The sequence below is a fragment of the Pocillopora verrucosa genome, chromosome 13, assembly GCF_036669915.1.
Source record: "Pocillopora verrucosa isolate sample1 chromosome 13, ASM3666991v2, whole genome shotgun sequence".
Taxonomy (NCBI): Eukaryota; Metazoa; Cnidaria; class Anthozoa; order Scleractinia; family Pocilloporidae; genus Pocillopora; species Pocillopora verrucosa.
In genome coordinates this window covers 16,513,267-16,531,858 of record NC_089324.1, presented here as the reverse complement: position 1 = coordinate 16,531,858, position 18,592 = coordinate 16,513,267, and the positions used below count along the sequence as shown (strand labels likewise).

Genomic DNA, 18,592 nt, shown 5'->3' with positions numbered 1-18,592 from the left:
AAAAATTCTTCCAACTACAACAGAATCACATATCATACTCAAATTAAAGTATATAAAATGTACTTATCTTAACTTACTTCTGAGCTTATTCAGGCTCTAATGTAAAAAAATGTGTGTTTTTTAATCAAATTTTGGACCCTTAACCTATCAAGAATTCCCTGAATCTACCTCCTGGATACCTCTCATCAGCAATGGCTGCTTTAAACCTTTCAATGACATGTTATGCAACAGTCAAGTTGTGATTGGAGCTGACATACATAACCTTTTCACCTTTTAACCCCTTTGAGTGACTAACATCTAATTTCTCCTTACAATATAACCCCTGAATTAACCATTAAGGTTAGGAAAATGATAGGAAAAATAAAGTACGTAATGACCTACTAAAGAAGCACTTGATTGTTAAACAAATTCTCTTTATCAGCACCTTAGGAAATGGCTAAATAACAGTGCAGAGAATGATGATTTTAGATATATGAAAATTCATATATTTGCACTGCAGCGGAGAGATGACATTAAGAGATCCTCGCAGCTAAGAACACTACTGAAACGAGTAGTTGTAAACAGGACCTGAAAAAAAAAACAACATTTTTTTTCAGGTCCTATTTACAACTACTCGTTTCAGTAGTGTTCTTAGCTGCAAGGATCTCTTAATGTGGAGAATGTGCATATTGATGTTAAGGTTTAGTCAGTACAATATATCACCAAAGAAGATGAATCATTCAGGAATAACCCGAAGAAACTTGGTCAGACATGAAGTCACGAGCCTTCAAGGAGCAAACAATGCTATTTGAAGCGGTAGTCATAACTTGAGCCGTCACGCTATCACAATTAAACAAATCAAAATGTATCTTGAGTATCTTGAGAAAAATACTCGTGTTTGTAGCAGAACAAAGGAGAAGAAATTTCAAATTTTATATATTTCTTGGCATTGAAGTCAGTAAATACCTAAAGCGCTCTGTTAGGCATAATGTACTCGATCATCTTCGAAAGAAATATTTCTTGACCAGTGGATGTCAAATGCACGAGAGAAAAGATCGATACCCAAATAAACAACAAATTCATTTTCATTGCATAATGAATGCTATGCTTTGCAAAAGGTAACAATCATTTTGATGAATACTAAGAGGTGTAAACGAGGCAAAACCACTGAATCAAACTTCACCGCCGCACTCTCAAGTACTCTGAATCCAATGAGCAAGACAATTGTCAATTTTTAAAAACCTATCAAATTATAAAAGTTTAGTCGTTGCAGTTTTTGTTAGCTCCCTACTCCCTCTGATCTCTTTAATAAAAGCGGGGAAGCTGGAGCCCTCTAAACCCTATCCTTAACTTCCTTCCTGGCATAATCTTCGCTTTCCGTGTCTGTGAACCACTAATCATTTCTAATTGCTGTTTCACTTCTTCTCAGGTCGCGCAGATCGTCGCCATGTTGCAAAGTATGGCACTCGACGTCCAGCGCGAAAAGGGCGGGAATTTGTCACCTCAACCCAGACCCTTACTAACCGCGAGATCACGGTATCATGGTGGGTAAAAACAAGTTAACAAGTAATCAAACCTTCATCAGCTTTTTTCGTAATTTTATACAAAACTATGCGAAAATCCAACAATGTTATGGTGTCTCTTGTAATTATATCTTCACACTGAAGAGTATATATGCAATCTTCGAGAGGCTTCGGTATATCTTCGGCACTTGGGAAGTCGGGGCGACGCCTTCGGTGCATTTCGGAAGTTATCGGGAGCTCCGTTATCCCAAAAGAGAGGGTTGATTACACCAAAGGCAAACGCTTGTCTCCTCGGAGGCTGCAAATTTTACCTGAAGTGGTTTCTGAACGATCAATTTTCAAGGAAACGTCTCTGGAAAATATTTGCAAGAATTACGATTGCGAAAAACGACAACCAGCCACATCTGTTAGTTATCTTTACAGTTTATTGCTCATAAAGCAGTGGTCTTAATGGAAAATATGCTTTCCCACGAATAATAATGTACGAATTGGATTATTATACTTGTTATATTCCAACAAAGTTAATACCATTAGTGTTCTTCTCTGCCTGACACAAACACACATACACACATCCTAGAAAAAGACAGTAATAGACGGAAGGGTTGGGTAAGTAAAGGCAATTTCTTCTCAGGGGTAACCCATAGCCTCCCACAACTTTTACAAGGAAGGTAGAAGGAGTTGTCAGTGTTAAGTGCAACTGGGAAAGTACTCTTCCCACGCACCTAGCAATCGGTTCTAAAAGAGCCGAATCAAAACAGGTCGAATGAATTTTAATACTTGGGAGATTAACTGAGATAAAAATTGGAGGTAATGGTTAGACTAAGTTTCAATGGAAAGGGACTCGCCTAAAAGAGATTAGGTGAAATAATTTATCCTGCATACTGTGACTACATTCCCATTGGAGTTCCTGGGTGAATTATACACGACTTGTGCGAAGAACTGTCATTTCTATGTACCTCTAGGGAACACGATTACCGCTTTCATATCTAACTAGGGAGGCAAAATCCAACACTAATGGAATTGACTCGCAAAGTATTAATATATGATGAAAAACACTTGAGGGGAGCTTTGACGCTCGCCAAAACAAAAACAAAGAATACAGAAGTGATAGAAAATTGACTACGGAAAGTTTTACACTACTCTTGTACCTAGACCTTACACGCTAGGGTGGAGCCATACCAGTGAGCTGGCCTGCCAGGCGAATGTTACACAACATTGGCGCTAAATATTCTCTGCGGTTGTTAGCCTAAATGTATTAAGTAAATAAGTAAATATGCAAGTCTGCGGAGTGTGCATAACAATATTATCACACAACATTACACGTCTCACTTCGTGGAATCTACTACTGCATGGTACTCCGTTAAAAATTTTTGTTTCTAGCTTCGTAAACTCATGAAAATTATTTTATGAAAATAACGCCTACTTGTAGCAAATCCTGTCAAGCCACCGTTAAGGATATAAAGCATGCCCTAGCATAACTGCTTTAAGGAACAATGAACATTTGTAGCATAAGTAATTTTCCAAGGGGTAAGTTTCTCTTTGTAAAAAAAGCAGCTATCTTCGGTTCAAGAGGCTTATCTAAAAGTAATTTCATTCCAATATTTCGATTACCTTTATGAGGCCATTTGTACTGCAATGAGCTTTCAAGAAATGACTTCACAATTATTTAACCTCTTGACATTTTCTTTAAGCACTTACGAAATTTTGAGCTTTGTCAATGATCACGCAAACGAACTAAGATTCACTTATCTTGTATTTTTATCAGATTATTCAAACTAATCTTTGTCATAGCTGGGTTTGAACAATTGGAGAAAAGCAATAATTGTGATGTTAATCCTCGCCACTCTTTGCAAACAAGAAAAGGTAAAGCATTACTCAGCATTTTAGCAAATTAATTGATCAACTTCCTACACTTAAAAAATATCAATAATGCTCTATGATTAATAAAAAGAGTCACCTCGCTAACTGGCTTGAACAAAGCTGAAATGTGTAATTCTACCAAGTATTGATTTGATTAAAATCAAAACAATACCACTGCTGCTGTAACTTGCATTGAGAACCAGATCACCGCCAGGATTTGGAAAGTAAATTTTAGAGAATATATGTTTTCAGAAGGTGTAGTAATTATTTAACTCTAATGTAGAGCAAGCAAAACAGCATCATGCATTATCTTTTAAATTTTGCTTCAAGCTCACGAAGTTTCTGACCAAAAATGTAACACAAACACCCTAACAAATGCTCAAACAAATTCAAATAAAAAAGCCAATTGTTTCAGACCCCTAACCATACATAAAAAGACTTTAAGGTACCTTGAAGAGACTAAATACATGTACGTAAACATATAACCTTACACTGGTATTGATACGTTTTACTATTTGATAAGGGGCTATTAAATTTCTATTTTGTTGTGCACCTTACTGCTAATAATTATTAACAGAAACGTATATATATACAGAGATAAAAGAGCTCGTTTCTTTTCTACGCGTTATCTGTCCAAGAGAAAAACTCAAATTCTGCTTTGACACCTTTTGGATGCTAATGAAAACACTACTTTATAAATTTATACTTATGTACATATTCGAAAAAAAAAATGGAATGACCCGAGGAATTCTGCCACCAATCTGCGAATACTTTTCTATGCATGAAGATTTGTACATTGATAAAATCAGAAGCACAATAGTGAATAGGATACTCTTCACTGATCATTTGTACTGAAGCACATTATTGTACTAGCTTACACCTGGAAGACATGGGCCAACACTACCGTAGGTAAGCACCTTGTTTACAACTGGCCTTGAGGGAGTTGCTCCTACGATTGTCATAATTTATGATAATGCTGTGGTATGGAGCCACCATTGCTATTCGGATAATTCTGAGCTGGATGGGTGGCGGACTGGATCAGAGAGCTCAACTCTTGCAGGTCCAACGGAGTTATCACACTGTTACTTAGTACATTTCTAGTGCCGTTCTCAGGCATCATGCTGTTCACATTCTGCTGCGACAAGAAAGTCATGTCGGGCTGCTGAGGAAATACGCCAACATTTAGCTGCGAATTCACGTTTGTGGTTTGCATGGGCGGTGCACTGTTGTTGCTTTGTAACAAGTTTCGTATTCCTTGTTGCATAGGATTCGGCTTAAAACCAGAGTTGGTGTTCCACATGTTGTTACTCGTTGTCGATGTTCCAGTTTGCGTGCTGGTCACACTTTCATTTGGTAAACAGTTCAAAAAGTTCATGTTGTTATCCCCCTGGTTTACAAGCTGAGTATGAGAATTTCCGTTTTGATATCTCATCGGGAGGGCTTGGTTGTGAACAGTTCCATTTTGTGGAGCTCTTGGCTGAGTAACTACTGTATTCTGACCTCCTGGAAGCCGGCTGAGAGTGTCTGAAGATGTGTAAGGTAGAGAACTGTTAACAACACGAGGTTGACTACTCTGTGTTGCGATGCTGTCCGAAAAACTTGGAAATGAACTTGATGGTTCTGGTAACGTGGGAGTTACCACTTCTTGTTTGATCACAGGCATCTGATCCACCTGGGCATAGCCTCCTTGCTGTACAAGTGCTGCTAACCTGTTGTCTCTACTTTGGTCTCTATCGGCCATCAGTTCATCGATGAGATCAACCATCATTTGGTCCGTGATGTTCAATTCTTGAGGAGCCACTTCTTTTAGCTGTTGAAAGAACTGCATCTTTCCATCATTTGGATTTGAAAATCGTGAAGCGTCAGTTGGAACTCTAAACGTTGCACTGCCTGTTAGTGCCAGGTCGTCTCTTGGGGGTTGTGGAACCCTTCCTGTAGTATTTCTACCCTGCGTTGTCGTGATGGTGTTTGGAGCTCTTGCAGTGGGGATACTTTGCGTTTGTGATGTTACATTCATCATAGGAGTACTCGAAGGAGTAGCATTGTTCGGATGACTAAATGCGGGCGGCGCCTTAGGTTGGAATCTCCTCTCCCCAGAAGAATTTGCATTGCCAAATCTGCAAGGGTTGTTGCTGCCGCGAGGCTTTGACCCACTCACTGCACTCATGGCACCTTCAAGTTCCATGGGAATTAGGTTAGGTTTGGTGTCACGGGCGAAATCATCTATAGGCAAGTTTTCAAACGCTCGTGATGGCATACTGACAGGAGGCATAGTTTGAGTGTTTACACCAGGTACTGAGGACAGCGAAAAATCATCACTATCCATTGTAATTTCTTCAATCTTTGGTGTGACCAAATGTTGGATCGTACCATTAGACGGCAATCCGTCCAGGCCACGATTCAGTAGTAAAGATTCAAGGCTTGCGTCCGGCTGAGGGATATCAGTTCCAGTTGCCACGTAATTAACGATGTTTTGATCTAACTCTGACAGCTCAGCTCGGATCATTTTGGCCCAGTCTTCGACGTCTTCTTCCAAGGTACTAGTCGACCCCCCATCTCCAGGAATACTGTTGCCCCTCGACATTGTGTGGTGGTTACTCCAGGTGTTGGAGGTACCTTGACCCCATGCTTCAGCTGAGGTGGTGAATACTTCATTATCAAACCCAGTGAGATCAGCTGACGTGGTTTTGGGATAACCCGTCCGGTCGAGGGCGATGGTGTCAATCAATGTGGGTTTTGGAACAAGATTGTCAGCTAAAAAGAAGATAATTGAGAGTTAAATAAGCTATATCAGGTTACAACTGGAAAATCTTTCCCACACAAGCAACCAAAAGTAGCCGAATACATGTAGGTGAAGTTTTGTGTAAGTGTGTGCGTGTGACCGCGTGCGTTTTCGTGAGCGTGTGTAGCAAGTGACGAGGAAAGCAACGTAGCTTCACCCTCTGACAGCAATCTGAACATAGATGCAGTACTGGTGAAACGGAAAAGCGTTCTAAACTTAAAACTGAATCCTTTACATATCCTTGCGTTTTTGACAATCGAACCCCAAGATTTTGGGTTTAAAGGCAAAAAATTTCTTTCTCTTTGTGCCCTAAAGAAGAACTCTAGGCATTGGATAATTCTAATTAACCCTTTTACTACCAGGAAAGATCCAAAGGAATCTCTCATCACAACAGCACCACATTTTCGAGCAGAAAGGTGATAAGAAGAAAGGAAAATATCAATAGGAAGGTATTCTTTGATTTGACACCATTTATCTCTTAGAGTTCACATGCTCGGGAAAGTCTAGTCAACAGTTTCGGATACGGACATGTGCATCTGACTGAAAAAAGCGTTATGACTGTGTGACTGAGTCATAAGCAGCTGCTGTTACTGATACTAATACTTACATGTTTCATGCCACTTTGGATAAATCATGACTTGATCGTCGTATTGTGCATCTTTCAGCTCGCCAGTCGTATCTGACTCATTTTCCACTTCAGTGATATAAGCATGAGTGAGAGGTGGTTTGTCCTCCAACTGCGCCATTCCAAGCACAACACCGCGGTGTTCCACATCACTATCAAAGACAAACATAAATCAGCAACGCTTTAACCCTTTAATTCCCACAAGTAATTAAGATGTAACTCTTCATAAATTTACCGTACATTTCCTAGCAAACAGGAGAATCTTATCAGGTAGTTGTTGTTATCTTGATCTAATACCAAATTCTCACAACTGATTTACAAGAAAATTTGTAATAGCCAATAGGGAGAGTTATCAATTAAATCTTAGGAGTTGAAAAGTTAAACTAGTTATTAGTTGGAGCCCTTTCTTAGTTGTGTGTCGTAAAACCAAAAACCAAAGTAATTACGATGGCCCACAAGTAATCTGGGATTCCATTGGTTTTTCTTTTTTTGTTCCGTGATTGGTCCAGAAAACTCGCGCCACTTTCCCAACCAATCAGATGCAAAACTAAAATCAATCACGGATTGATCGTCCGCGTTTACCCGCGCCCTAGTATTGTGACACTCGATCAAAGAGTGCTCCAATACTCAAAGTAAAAACAAACGGACTTCCTGATCAAGTCACAGTTCCTTGATAGAGCGACACCCATACTCTACACCAATCATAACCATTTGAACTATTAATTAGAGAGAGGCGCCATAAATGTAGAGAGTTTTTCCTAAGAGCACCATACAATAGTCTGAGTAGATGCACCAGGCCAACGTTAGAACCCAGACCCAAGTATGTCAGCCACATTCCTAGTGCCCAGTTCCCTCAAAAATATTAAAAACTGCCATACCATATCACTAGATTGCTACCTAAGTAAGGCTTCATTTTTTGCACACGTTCACAAACTCATTTAAGTTTTGAGAGTTCATGTTCATGTTCATGTATGAAGTATTTACCTCACAATGTAGTTCAGACAGAGCATTTGTTTGAGTTCTGGATTTGTTGGATGGGGAATAAGAGAAGCTTTGGTTTGCATCCAAACCCAGCCGCCATTTTTGTTCATCCAGCGATAGTACTTGGTAAGAACTTGACCCTTTGTTAGGACTGTTGAGAAAGCAATTAACTGTTTCAGTAACTACAATCAATGCCTAAGAAAGGTGACGCTTTAACTCCCATGAATAACGAAGACAGAATTCCTTCATACAAAAAAAAATACAATATCAAGGAGACAAGTGGTGCGAGTAAAGAAAATATGAATTAAGGAATTTTCTGTTGATCCAATACGAAATTCTCATAAGTATCCTCATAAGAATTGTATGACAGACAGTAAGGAGAATTACTAATGGGATCTTGAGGAGTGAAACGGTTAACAATTCGTTATTCTTTGGTGGCTTTAGGGTCATCTATGTTGCTGTTAATTAGAATAAAATCTTGTAAACATAGTTAGCAGAGGGGACAGGCTGAAAAACCTAACAGGTTTCTTTGATAAAGGTTTTTTTTTCCTTTTTTTCTATTCTTCTTATTTATTTCTTTTAACCAGGACGCCAATCAACAGCTGATAAGTTTTTCGATTCTAAAATACCTGTCAGCTAACTTAGCAATTTTAATGCAAAGAGAGGTTTAAAAGTTACTCCTTACATTTTGCGTGGTGTGACTGGATAATAGCAATATCATTGCCATGGTAGAAATCATATGCTGATATCCCCACAATATCTCGGGCAAAATAGTCCATAAACTTGTGAATTCTACAAGATGAAGAAGAAGAAGACAAAAAAAAAACAACTTATCATCTAGTACAATTTGCCAATTTAAGACAGAGTTTTTAATTATACTCCCAACTCCATCTAGACCTTTTTTCCTACTTTAAGTTAACTGTAGTTGTATATCAAAATTGCTAAAAAAAAAAAGGTAGATAACTTTGGACTCAGTTATCAGAGAGCGTAAACAAAGAATCTTTATTATTTCTTTTATAAAATTTGTGTAAAGGCTGTCTGAAACAACATGAAAAGATTCATCATTCCCTAGGTTTTCGCAATGACACATCACAATGGAAGTACATGCAGCAATGGCATTCAACATAACATAACCTCCCATACATACCTTCCCTCACAATAAACAATTCTGAGATCCATGTTTACTCTGCTCACAAACATGTTACACTCCAGTGGTAACTCATTGATGTTCATTGTAGGCAGTGGTTGTCCAATTGCCACAAATGCATACTTGGGCCCAGGAAGGCCACCAGCAGAATATGCTTTCATTCTTCCCATGCAGTGAATAACCTACAGAAGATAAATATCTCACAGTCAATATTAAGACTTGTCATGTGACACATGCGCCTGCAAAAGTCATCACACAGCAAAAAAAAAAGAAAAAAAAAAAAGAAAAGAAATTAATTTTATTCATGTGACTGGGAAATTCAGAAAATCACAAACACCAGAAGTACTCATCAAATTCTATTGTGTTCTAAAGCAAATGAAGCACAAGAAAAAAATAAACTCAGACACTTAAAATTGCGATAATTATTACTTTCTGGTTCTGTAGTTAGCGTGAAATAAATTTGAAAGCTATCTTCCCAGGGCAAGTCTTATTTTCACTACTGCCTATAACAAGTCAAGTTCATTACTGCGAGGATCACTTTCACATTCATTTCACGCTACCTGTGGAACCAGAGAGTACTACCAAGGCAGTGGTGAAAATAGGGCCTGAAAAATTCAGGCCTGTATAGGATTTGAACTGGTGATCTCTTTGATAGCTTTAAAATTCATTTCTTAAACCACAGTTCACAAATATGATTTTCATATATCTACAGTCATTGATAGTTAGCCTATTAAGTTTTGAACAATATTGTGATTCCCAGAATCAAGTCACAGTGTTCACTGTATTCTATAATAATGACATGAAAATCATTTTATGAATACTGATAAAAACAACAATATATAACAGATATTTCAATTTTAGTTGTTGTCTTAAAAAGTCCCCTTAACCTTTTTACACACCAACATAATATTCATATTCATAGCCCTGTTACATTTGTATCTTTAAGACATTTCCTGTGGCACTGACTGGGGGAATTTGTTTGACAGTCTGGGGCTTCTTTATTTTGCAATCATTTCCAACATTCTCATGACCTTTATGGCTTATTCAACAGTGATGTTGGGGGAGAAATTAGATCCTAATCACTCTCAGAGTGAATATGTTTCTAGTTGGTTGCATACTTTGTAACAGACTGACTGTATTTCTGGCCCTCTGTTTCAGAGATACTCAGACAAGTGGTTTACTTTGGAAATTGCACCAGATTTTGAAAGACTCCTAACAACAATATGAAAAGGTATGCATGTTTATGTCATCCATTAATAACTGATTGAGACACAGCCCAACTAACCTTGAAACCAGATGATTTGGTGTAAGAACCTCCTCTGCGGACCAGAGTGCACTTCATTCGCAAGAAGAATGATTTTGGTTTCTCTGCATTGGGCCGTCCACTATCATCAAGAAAACCTGAAAAAAATGCAAATAGAGACTTACTTAGTTGTTCAGGGATACATAGTCACCCATACCTACAGAGGAGACATAAGCTACACTTATGGCGGACTCAACCCAAGAAATGTTCACACATATGCAAAAAAAAACAAACAAAAAAAAAAAACACCAGAATCATAAATAGTCCCCCTAACCCTTTACACCCTAACATCAGTATGCATATTCTCCATACTGTTCTCTATACATTTCCTGTGGTACTGACAAGGAGAATTTGTTTAACAATCAAGGGCTTCTTGAGTGGATGATCATTTCATGTATTCTCAAAATATTCATATATGATTTAGTAGTGATTATGTACAGAGAAATCAGATTTTCATCACTATTAAAGGGTTAAAGAGTGATTCTTAATTCACTTTCAAAACTAATCTAGGATAATGATGGATTTGCTTCATGAAGCTCTAAAAAATGGCCTCAAAAACCATCTTCTCAACCGATCAGTTGCCAAACTTGAACAACACTTTAACAAAACATAGTGAATTGAATTTCTCCAATATCGATAGCCATTCATTAAATTCAATGTATTTCTCATTGGCTACATGTGAATGATATTAACTCTTCATTTTAACTGGCTGTCATATCAATATTGGTTTTCGATTTTCAAGACTCCTTTGATTAACACACCATGATGTTTGCTCTTCTTACCTGGCTGGTTTCCAAAGAAAGGAATATCATCTGTGTATCTCCCTGATGATGATGGCGTACAGTTTCCATTGCTTTCCAATTCTTCCTTTGCATTTTGCAACACATTGACAAGATCCTGTTGATCCTCTGGGTGAATGTAGCCAAACATGCTGCTTCCTGTCAGTTCAACCTGAAGAAGGAAAGGGGAAAGATGCACACTTTTAAGTTAAGAAACATTTTGACATTTTTATGTCTTCTACCCTTCTAACTTCTATTCAATTCCTTGTGAATAAGTTGAGAGAATACAAGATTTTAACTAAGTAACTTAACATCCTTCAACTGATCTATTTGAATATTTACACTTTAATTAGACAGTGTATTGATATTCGCCCAAGGGTAGTAAATAATCCATTTTAGATTCCCTGTCAATGTCAAACCTTGAAGACTAGTGTGCTAATAGGTATATCATCTAAAAGGGTTTATGGAATAAGAGTAAAGCAAAATTAACTTCTCCCTGTTTTTCATAAGAATAAAAGACAGCAAGCAGAATGTAGCAATCTAGCAGGAGTCACTTACACTGGCCCCCTTAATGAATGTCTCTTGACTCGCTATATGTCTGTCTATCTTCTACCCATCTGTCTCTCAGCCTACTATCTGCTTGCCTCTCAGCCCACCATCAGTCTACCTCACAGCCTGTATGTCTTCCTCTCAGCAAGTCTGTCAGTCTGTCTGTCTGTCTGTCTATCTATTTGTCTGACTAAAGCTATACCTGTCAGAATTTGTCTGTCTGACTGTCTGCCTGCCTACCTCTCTGTTTGACTATAGGTGTGTCTGTCAGACACCAACCTGTGACAGTCCAAGATGAACAGACACAGTCTCTGAAACATAGAGGACTTTTGCATCGCTGGAAAGAACAAACAGGAATCCATCCAATGCCTAATGAAGAATAAAACATGATAAGCACAGGTAAGAAAACCCATTCTATCTCATGTGTGGTAGAAATTAAGAATTTCTTGGACAAAATCCTTCAGTCTATGATTTACAAATCAACTTTCCTCTGTGCTTTCTTCAAGAAAAATTCATGTTCAGTGAGCTTTCAATACTACACAAATTTAAGCAAACACAATCCCTGATATTCATTTGTGGGAGTAACAGGTTTAACATCCCTATGTATACCTACCTGCAACAAAAATATACCACTGTTTGCAGCAAGATCACCGTAATTGATTCCTGAGCCGTATGGCACAACTGAACCTAACAACAAGAGAGTTTAAAATTTCAGACAAGGAAATCTACCAATGAAGAAATTGATGACGGAAAAAAGAAGAATATTCTTTGAAGATACAAGGTACCCATCCTGATTGTATCAAAATTTGGTAAAACTTGAGTTGTGACAAAGTGAGAGAGAAAGTAACCTATAAGATGCTCATTAAGCATTCAAAATCAGAGAACACTCTAACTAACATGCAGAATCTTCCAACTACAGCACCACTTGCATATACATTAACCATAAGTAGACTTCGGTTCAGTAAGCTATTTTTAATTCAACCCTGAAGCTACTTTTCATTTTATTCACCTCTTCATCAAATCTATTCTCTTACAGCAACATTTGTAAACCAGTTACACCCCAACATCCACAATGTTCCCTTTACATGTATGTGACAATCATGAGCTCTTTAACCCTTTAACTGACCAAGAGAGAATTTTTCCTCACAACATCAATAAAATATCAAGCAGACAAGTGACGAATACCAATTTCTCCAACCTAACCTCACAAGAACTGAATGACAGACAGTAAGGAAAATTATTAACAAGGGGTTAAGAGTTAAGGGTTAAATTGGTGACCCTTTCCATTACTATCATGACCTGAACATCTGAATCAAGGCTGAAACTGTAAGGAAAAATAAGACACCAGATGCCCATGGTGCAACTGTTCAATTTTTTTTTTTATTTTAATCTATCTTTTTGTCTCACCTGTAGAGGTACTAGCAACAGCTGGTGGAGAAGAAATGGAAGAAGGTGGAGAGGGACTCTCTGTATGAAGTTCTAAAAGAAAATAATATAACACAGTAAGCTTTTTACATTATTCATTCAACAAGGCAAGGTGTTCTTTTTTCATCCGAAATGAAAGAATTTTCAGACATCAACAAAGAATTCTTCAGCCTAATTTTGATGACCTACATGTAAAATTTTTTTGGGGTTAAATTCCCATGTAAATAAAATCCCTCCTCATACAACATTATTTAATGAAAACCCTGCAATGCACTTTTAAAGTCCTGCTTAAAAGTCACTGTATTGTTGTGTGATAACAAGAGTTATAATTAAGGTATAGGTAAAGAATGTACTCAAGCCAAATCACCCCCCCCTCCCCTCCCCTCCCCCACCCTGAACAGCCAGAGCAGAACCCCAGTTTCCATAACATGAAGCAACTAAGTGTATTACTACTCTCCACTTGAAGAGATGCAAGTCATTACAAGGTTACCCCCCATTATTTCATCAGGCTTCCCTGACAACTCACTGGTATCCATTTATACTCCTTGGTGGAGAGGAGCACCAAGAGAATGAAGTGTTTTGTCTATAAACACAAACTACTTAATGTCAGATCTTGGGATCTCAAGAGCTACAATGAATCTGGCATAGGGAGGGAAGATCTCATTACCTCCATCCAAATCTGACATGGGTGATGCAGATGACACAGACATCTGTGAGCATTCTGAACCCAGGCGAAAACGTTTCCCTTTCAAAATAACAAGATAATAAGTGAGCTGAGGGTGCTCTCTTGCAAACAGTCTCAGCAGCTATCAAGGGCTACCATACAATTAATACATACTGGCCAAACTGTGTAAAGCAATGCACAAAGTTATTTTGCTACAGAGGCAAAAGTGATTTATCTACCTCTCTTGCCAAACTGCTTCATGTTCAAGTAACTGATTGTAAGACGAACAATGGAAGCTTTATCCAGTTGTGACGTGATGGCAGGGGGTAGTGGCAGGAGCTTGGCCAGCTCATCAAACTGAGCATTTTCCTTTCCGCGTCTGCTCCTTGCGGCATCTCGAGATCTCTCTTTACGAAGCTCAACAACTCTGAAACACAACAGAAAAATTCTTGTGTTAGCAGAACCCTGGTAAAAGACAACTTAGCTATAATAAGCACAGGCTCAAAATGGTACAACAGCCACTTTTTTAATTTCTAATTTTCTTCTTCTGATCTTGAAGAACCTCTATGCAAATAGAAATTATTTTGCAAGAACTCCACTGATACAATTAATTAGTTGTGATGCAATTATTATAATTTTTTTTTTTTAATTGGGTTCTTCAAAAGCCAAAAGTTGTACATAAAAGAGCAGAATTAGATTTGAAAATTAAATTCACAAAAAAAACAAACAAAACACACATTTTACAATATATATATATATATATATATATATATATATATATATATATATATATATATATATATAGCTCTTTGGCATACAAAGCTTTGCTTTCATGTCCAAATTGAGCACTCTACTAGGATGAGTCGTTGCTGCTAGCATTATGCATGCTCACTAGTTTTTCTAGTTTGAGCACTCTCGCATGGCTTAGATGATCCCACATGTGTGAGATCACTTGGGGTGGCTATATGGCCTTACCTCCATCCTAACATCAGCACTGCACTGATGAGGCCCAGAAGGCCGAAACAGTACTGTCTGCAGTTAGTTATATATATATATATATACCCTTTAACTTTCATGAGTGACCAAGACAGAATTTCTCCTTACAATATCAATACAATATCAACCAGACAAGTGATGAGAATAAAGAAAAATATCAATATAGGGATAATCAGTTGATTCAATACTAATATTCTCCAGACTAACCTTATAACAATTGTATGGTTGACAGTTAGGAGAATTACATATTTGATATGAGAGCTAAAGGGTTAATTAAATACCTGTCTGTTTACTCCCAACTAAAGAGCACATGTTTGGTGGGTGTTTTATTCAATAGCACGTACAATCAATAAACGCTTTTGTAGAAAATTGTCAAGTTACACACAAAGGTTTTTCATTTTGAGGAAGAAAAAGGAAAATCAACTTGTTTGATGTTACAAAAAGTTCCAATCAAGACTAATTACATTGAGCAACTCTCACATGTTGGTGAAGTGTAGTGGTTACTTTCAATAAAACAGATCATAATTTCATGATCAGAAAGTTTCCTAATAAGGAAAGATTAAAGGACCTAGATTAATCTGTTTTCAACTTAATTCCAGCAGTTTCAAGTTTCTCTCAAAAGAGACATAAAGAATGGTTATTTTCAACGCCGTAAATGGTTATTAATTAATAAATCTGGTAGACTCCAAGTGCATGTAATAAGATATGTGTTTACATATCTAGCATATTTTATTTGTGTTTAGGTCACGTCTCATCCAAAACCCACCAAAACAATAAAGCAATGAAGCTTCGTTAACCTAACTAACATTCTTATGGGAAAGAAAGGCTAGAGGTGCCTTTAAATTGCTTTCTAAATGTATTGAATACTAGTTAGAACTGCTTCTGATATTTACAAAAAATAACAATCATTAAAACTCATGATGATCAGTTGCATGATGATGCAAATTTCAAACTCATAAGATATGCTAAGTACTTGTCTTTTGAATTTTTTTTCAATGGTTATCTTTGTTAATGGTTTTTGTTTTAGCTCCCCTCATTGAATCTGAAAAGCCATCCAAGGTCATACCTGTACATGTAAGTTAATGAGTGAAACATATTGCCTTGGGGAACAGAATACTGCCTGTACTTGACACAAAAAGGGAAAAAGGAATAAAAACTTTCTGTAATTACTATATTGACAAAGAAAATATTTTCCTATTACAAAAATTATCTTATAGCACCTCTGATTAACAAATTAGGAAACATTAAAAAACTCGAAGGGTTCTTCATACAGTTTTCAGCGTGGCACTCAATGTCCTTGTCAAGGTCATGAAAAACTTTGTAGTTGAAATTGAAGATAACACAAAATACAAAGAAACCGAATGGTGGGAGATAACCACAACAGGAAGCGGCTGAAAGCAAATGCGATCACTTCTTGTGTAAATAGGAAAAGTAAAAAAAGCATGACTTTAGCCTACAAGGTGTAGAACATGAATCTGACCACAAGGACATGCATAATTTTGCATGAATTTGCAATCAACATGTGTTGAAGCTGAAACTTAATCCATCCTAACAACTGCCTTATAATCCACTTGGAATTACAAACAAGAGTTTCAATGAAACTCACCAATCAAAGAGACAAGAGATTGAAAAAAGACTTTAAAATTCGTCAAAGGGAAACATCTCACTATGAACTGCTAATTCCCTCATTGGCTGCCATAATCCTCACAGAGAAAATAAACAACAGTTGTGGTCGAAACAGGCTAGCAAAAGAAACATGCTTTGAAGTAATGGTTACTAAACAAACATGAAGAATGCCGCCAGATTCTTTCCTCTTAATTATTGTTGGGCCACACACACCAGATAAACAAAATTAACCAATACAAAATATTAGAAACTGTGTTTTACATTAACATATCATAAGAAGGCCAAGAGGCAGTTTTAAGCCTCTAGGGGGGTAAATTTATAAAAAAAAAAAGAAACAAATTTTGCAGTTACATTGGTGAGGGGTATAGCAAAATAACTTGGTTTGATTACTGAGTTAAAAATGTAAATGGCCACACTAAAGAGTTTCAAAAGCTGATGATTCAAGCATAAGCCCTTTGTCACTTTTAATTTTGGTCTTCAGCCTAACACGAAATAAGATGAGAGTGCTTTGTTTCATTATCACAATGAAGAGAGTGCAATTAAATAGAGCCTGTGGCTCAGAGTACCTGAGATCTACTAAAGAGCACATTCTATATTTTAAAGATTCTCAATGAGTGTCTGAATCACTTAATTTTTTTTTAACATTTACATGTATATCTCCCAAAAAATGTAGCAAAGCTGGGTTGAGTTTACCTAAACCAAAAAGTAGAAGCAAATAGCCTGTTATGGCTAATGGTGAAACCTGTAAAAAATTTTCAACATTCTGCTGCTTTCACAATTTTCCTGTGGTAAGATATGGGGGACTTGTAGTTTTACAAACTCACACCATGTATTTACTAGTGGAAATTTAAAGGATTATGAAGCTCTACTCCATTCAGTTTACAAAGCCTTTTAACTCACTGGATAACTGATTGACAAAGTTAATGGCCAAGGCACTATTGTTTCAATCCTTCAAACATGGATGTTCAAATTTCAAGTTTGAAACATTCTGCTGCTTTCACAATTTTCCTGCAGTAAGAAAAAGGGGCTTGTAATTTTCCAAACTTACACCGTGTATTTACTAATGGAAATTTAAAGGAATATGAATATATTCAGTTCATAAAGCCTTTTAACTCACTGGATAATTGATTTACAAAGTTAATAGCCATAGAGCTATTGTTTCAGACCTTCAAATGTGGATGTTTGAGTGATGCGGTCACAGCAGGGTAAAAGAGGAATCTAGATGTACATGCAAACAATGATTTTAAAAAAATTTCAACTTGAACAAGTTGGCCTAAATCTAACAACCAGATATCATTCTACACAATGTGAACAAACATCCGTACAAGAAAACAACTGAGCTTTAAAAATATTTCGTGATGTCTCCACAACAGTTACAACACAACTCTCAAAAATAATTGTGGACTGTTCGTTTTAAAGATGATTTAAAATTAGTACAATCTCATCCAATACAATGTACAAGTGAACCGCAGTATTTTCACCACAAACCAAATCATGTTTTGCAGATTGCTTTCATTAACATGTCTTTGATGAAATAAAACATCACATGCTATCTGTTAAAATTAATATTCATGGATGCCTCCTGGCTATGAATATTTGTGGTAATGAGACATTGTGCTGAAGAAATAGCAAGCTCACCTTCCATCCTGGTTTCAAACAACTAAAATAACCACTCTATTGATACAAAAATATACAAGGTATATTTGTGGAAGGTCACCATATAATACCACAAACTTTAGATGAAACCTTGATTATTTGACACCATTGTCTACAAAACCAAGAGAGATACTAAGCACTCGGTGTTCAGAATTAATTGCAGTAAGAATACATTTCTCAAATTTTCTGCTGTCAACAACTGAAAAGTTTCAAGTGGATTTACAAAGCAACGTCACGACAGAGGTAGAAGGTAAATGGCTCTCATGAGATGAACAACTTTGTTTGAAAACTATCGCATGTAAGTTTTCTTTTCCTAAACTTTCCACCCCAAAAATGCTTGACAAGAATTGATCAATTTTTCATGTTCATTTGGTGATGACAGTTCTGAACAAAAGAGACCATGAAGCAGAAAGCACACTTTCATTTAACAATGTGCTTTCTCCCCTGTCAGTCATGCTCTTTAAGCAATAAGAATGAATGCAAATTCAGCACAATTCAAAAAAAGCTTCTCTAAAATTAGATGGAGCCAAAAAAAGTTAAAACGTACAATCCCTGAGATTATTTAGAATTTCATTCAGATAAAATGTTCTGATAAATTACTGCAACCTCGCTGAGGAGTAAAATTTAGACAAAACTTACGTGATCCGTTTCTATAGAAACTGTACGAGTGTAATGGTCAGCAAAGAAGTGGAACATG

The 18,592-nt window shown here is 37.0% G+C and overlaps 1 protein-coding gene and 1 long non-coding RNA gene across 12 annotated transcripts in view; one reads left to right on the top strand and one right to left on the bottom strand.

Moving 5' to 3' along the window:
- LOC131794667 (uncharacterized) overlaps nucleotides 1–18,592 on the top strand; it is a 39,238-nt gene that overhangs the window by 10,507 nt on the left and 10,139 nt on the right. For 7 of the 9 annotated variants that reach the window (XR_010715978.1, XR_010715977.1, XR_010715975.1 and 4 more), the window contains 6 exons: nucleotides 1,409–1,523; nucleotides 3,268–3,365; nucleotides 10,056–10,128; nucleotides 10,943–11,927; nucleotides 12,244–12,309; nucleotides 12,942–13,030. This is a non-coding gene — a long non-coding RNA (uncharacterized lncRNA). The remainder of the gene's footprint in view (nucleotides 1–1,408; nucleotides 1,524–3,267; nucleotides 3,366–10,055; nucleotides 10,129–10,942; nucleotides 11,928–12,243; nucleotides 12,310–12,941; nucleotides 13,031–18,592) is intronic. The other 2 variants (XR_009340998.2, XR_010715980.1) reach the window with 2 other exon arrangements.
- LOC131794629 (uncharacterized) overlaps nucleotides 1,906–18,592 on the bottom strand; it is a 28,153-nt gene continuing 11,466 nt past the window's right edge. For 2 of the 3 annotated variants that reach the window (XM_066160230.1, XM_066160232.1), the window contains 12 exons: nucleotides 13,857–14,044; nucleotides 13,621–13,698; nucleotides 12,936–13,007; nucleotides 12,142–12,215; nucleotides 11,808–11,897; nucleotides 10,983–11,151; nucleotides 10,183–10,298; nucleotides 8,898–9,079; nucleotides 8,436–8,542; nucleotides 7,754–7,901; nucleotides 6,752–6,921; nucleotides 1,906–6,116 (listed from right to left, as the gene is read on the bottom strand). In XM_066160230.1, coding sequence (XP_066016327.1) covers nucleotides 4,321–6,116; nucleotides 6,752–6,921; nucleotides 7,754–7,901; nucleotides 8,436–8,542; nucleotides 8,898–9,079; nucleotides 10,183–10,298; nucleotides 10,983–11,151; nucleotides 11,808–11,897; nucleotides 12,142–12,215; nucleotides 12,936–13,007; nucleotides 13,621–13,698; nucleotides 13,857–14,044 — 3,190 coding nt within the window. In that variant the 3' untranslated portion in view covers nucleotides 1,906–4,320. The remainder of the gene's footprint in view (nucleotides 6,117–6,751; nucleotides 6,922–7,753; nucleotides 7,902–8,435; nucleotides 8,543–8,897; nucleotides 9,080–10,182; nucleotides 10,299–10,982; nucleotides 11,152–11,807; nucleotides 11,898–12,141; nucleotides 12,216–12,935; nucleotides 13,008–13,620; nucleotides 13,699–13,856; nucleotides 14,045–18,592) is intronic. The other variant, XM_066160231.1, reaches the window with a different exon arrangement.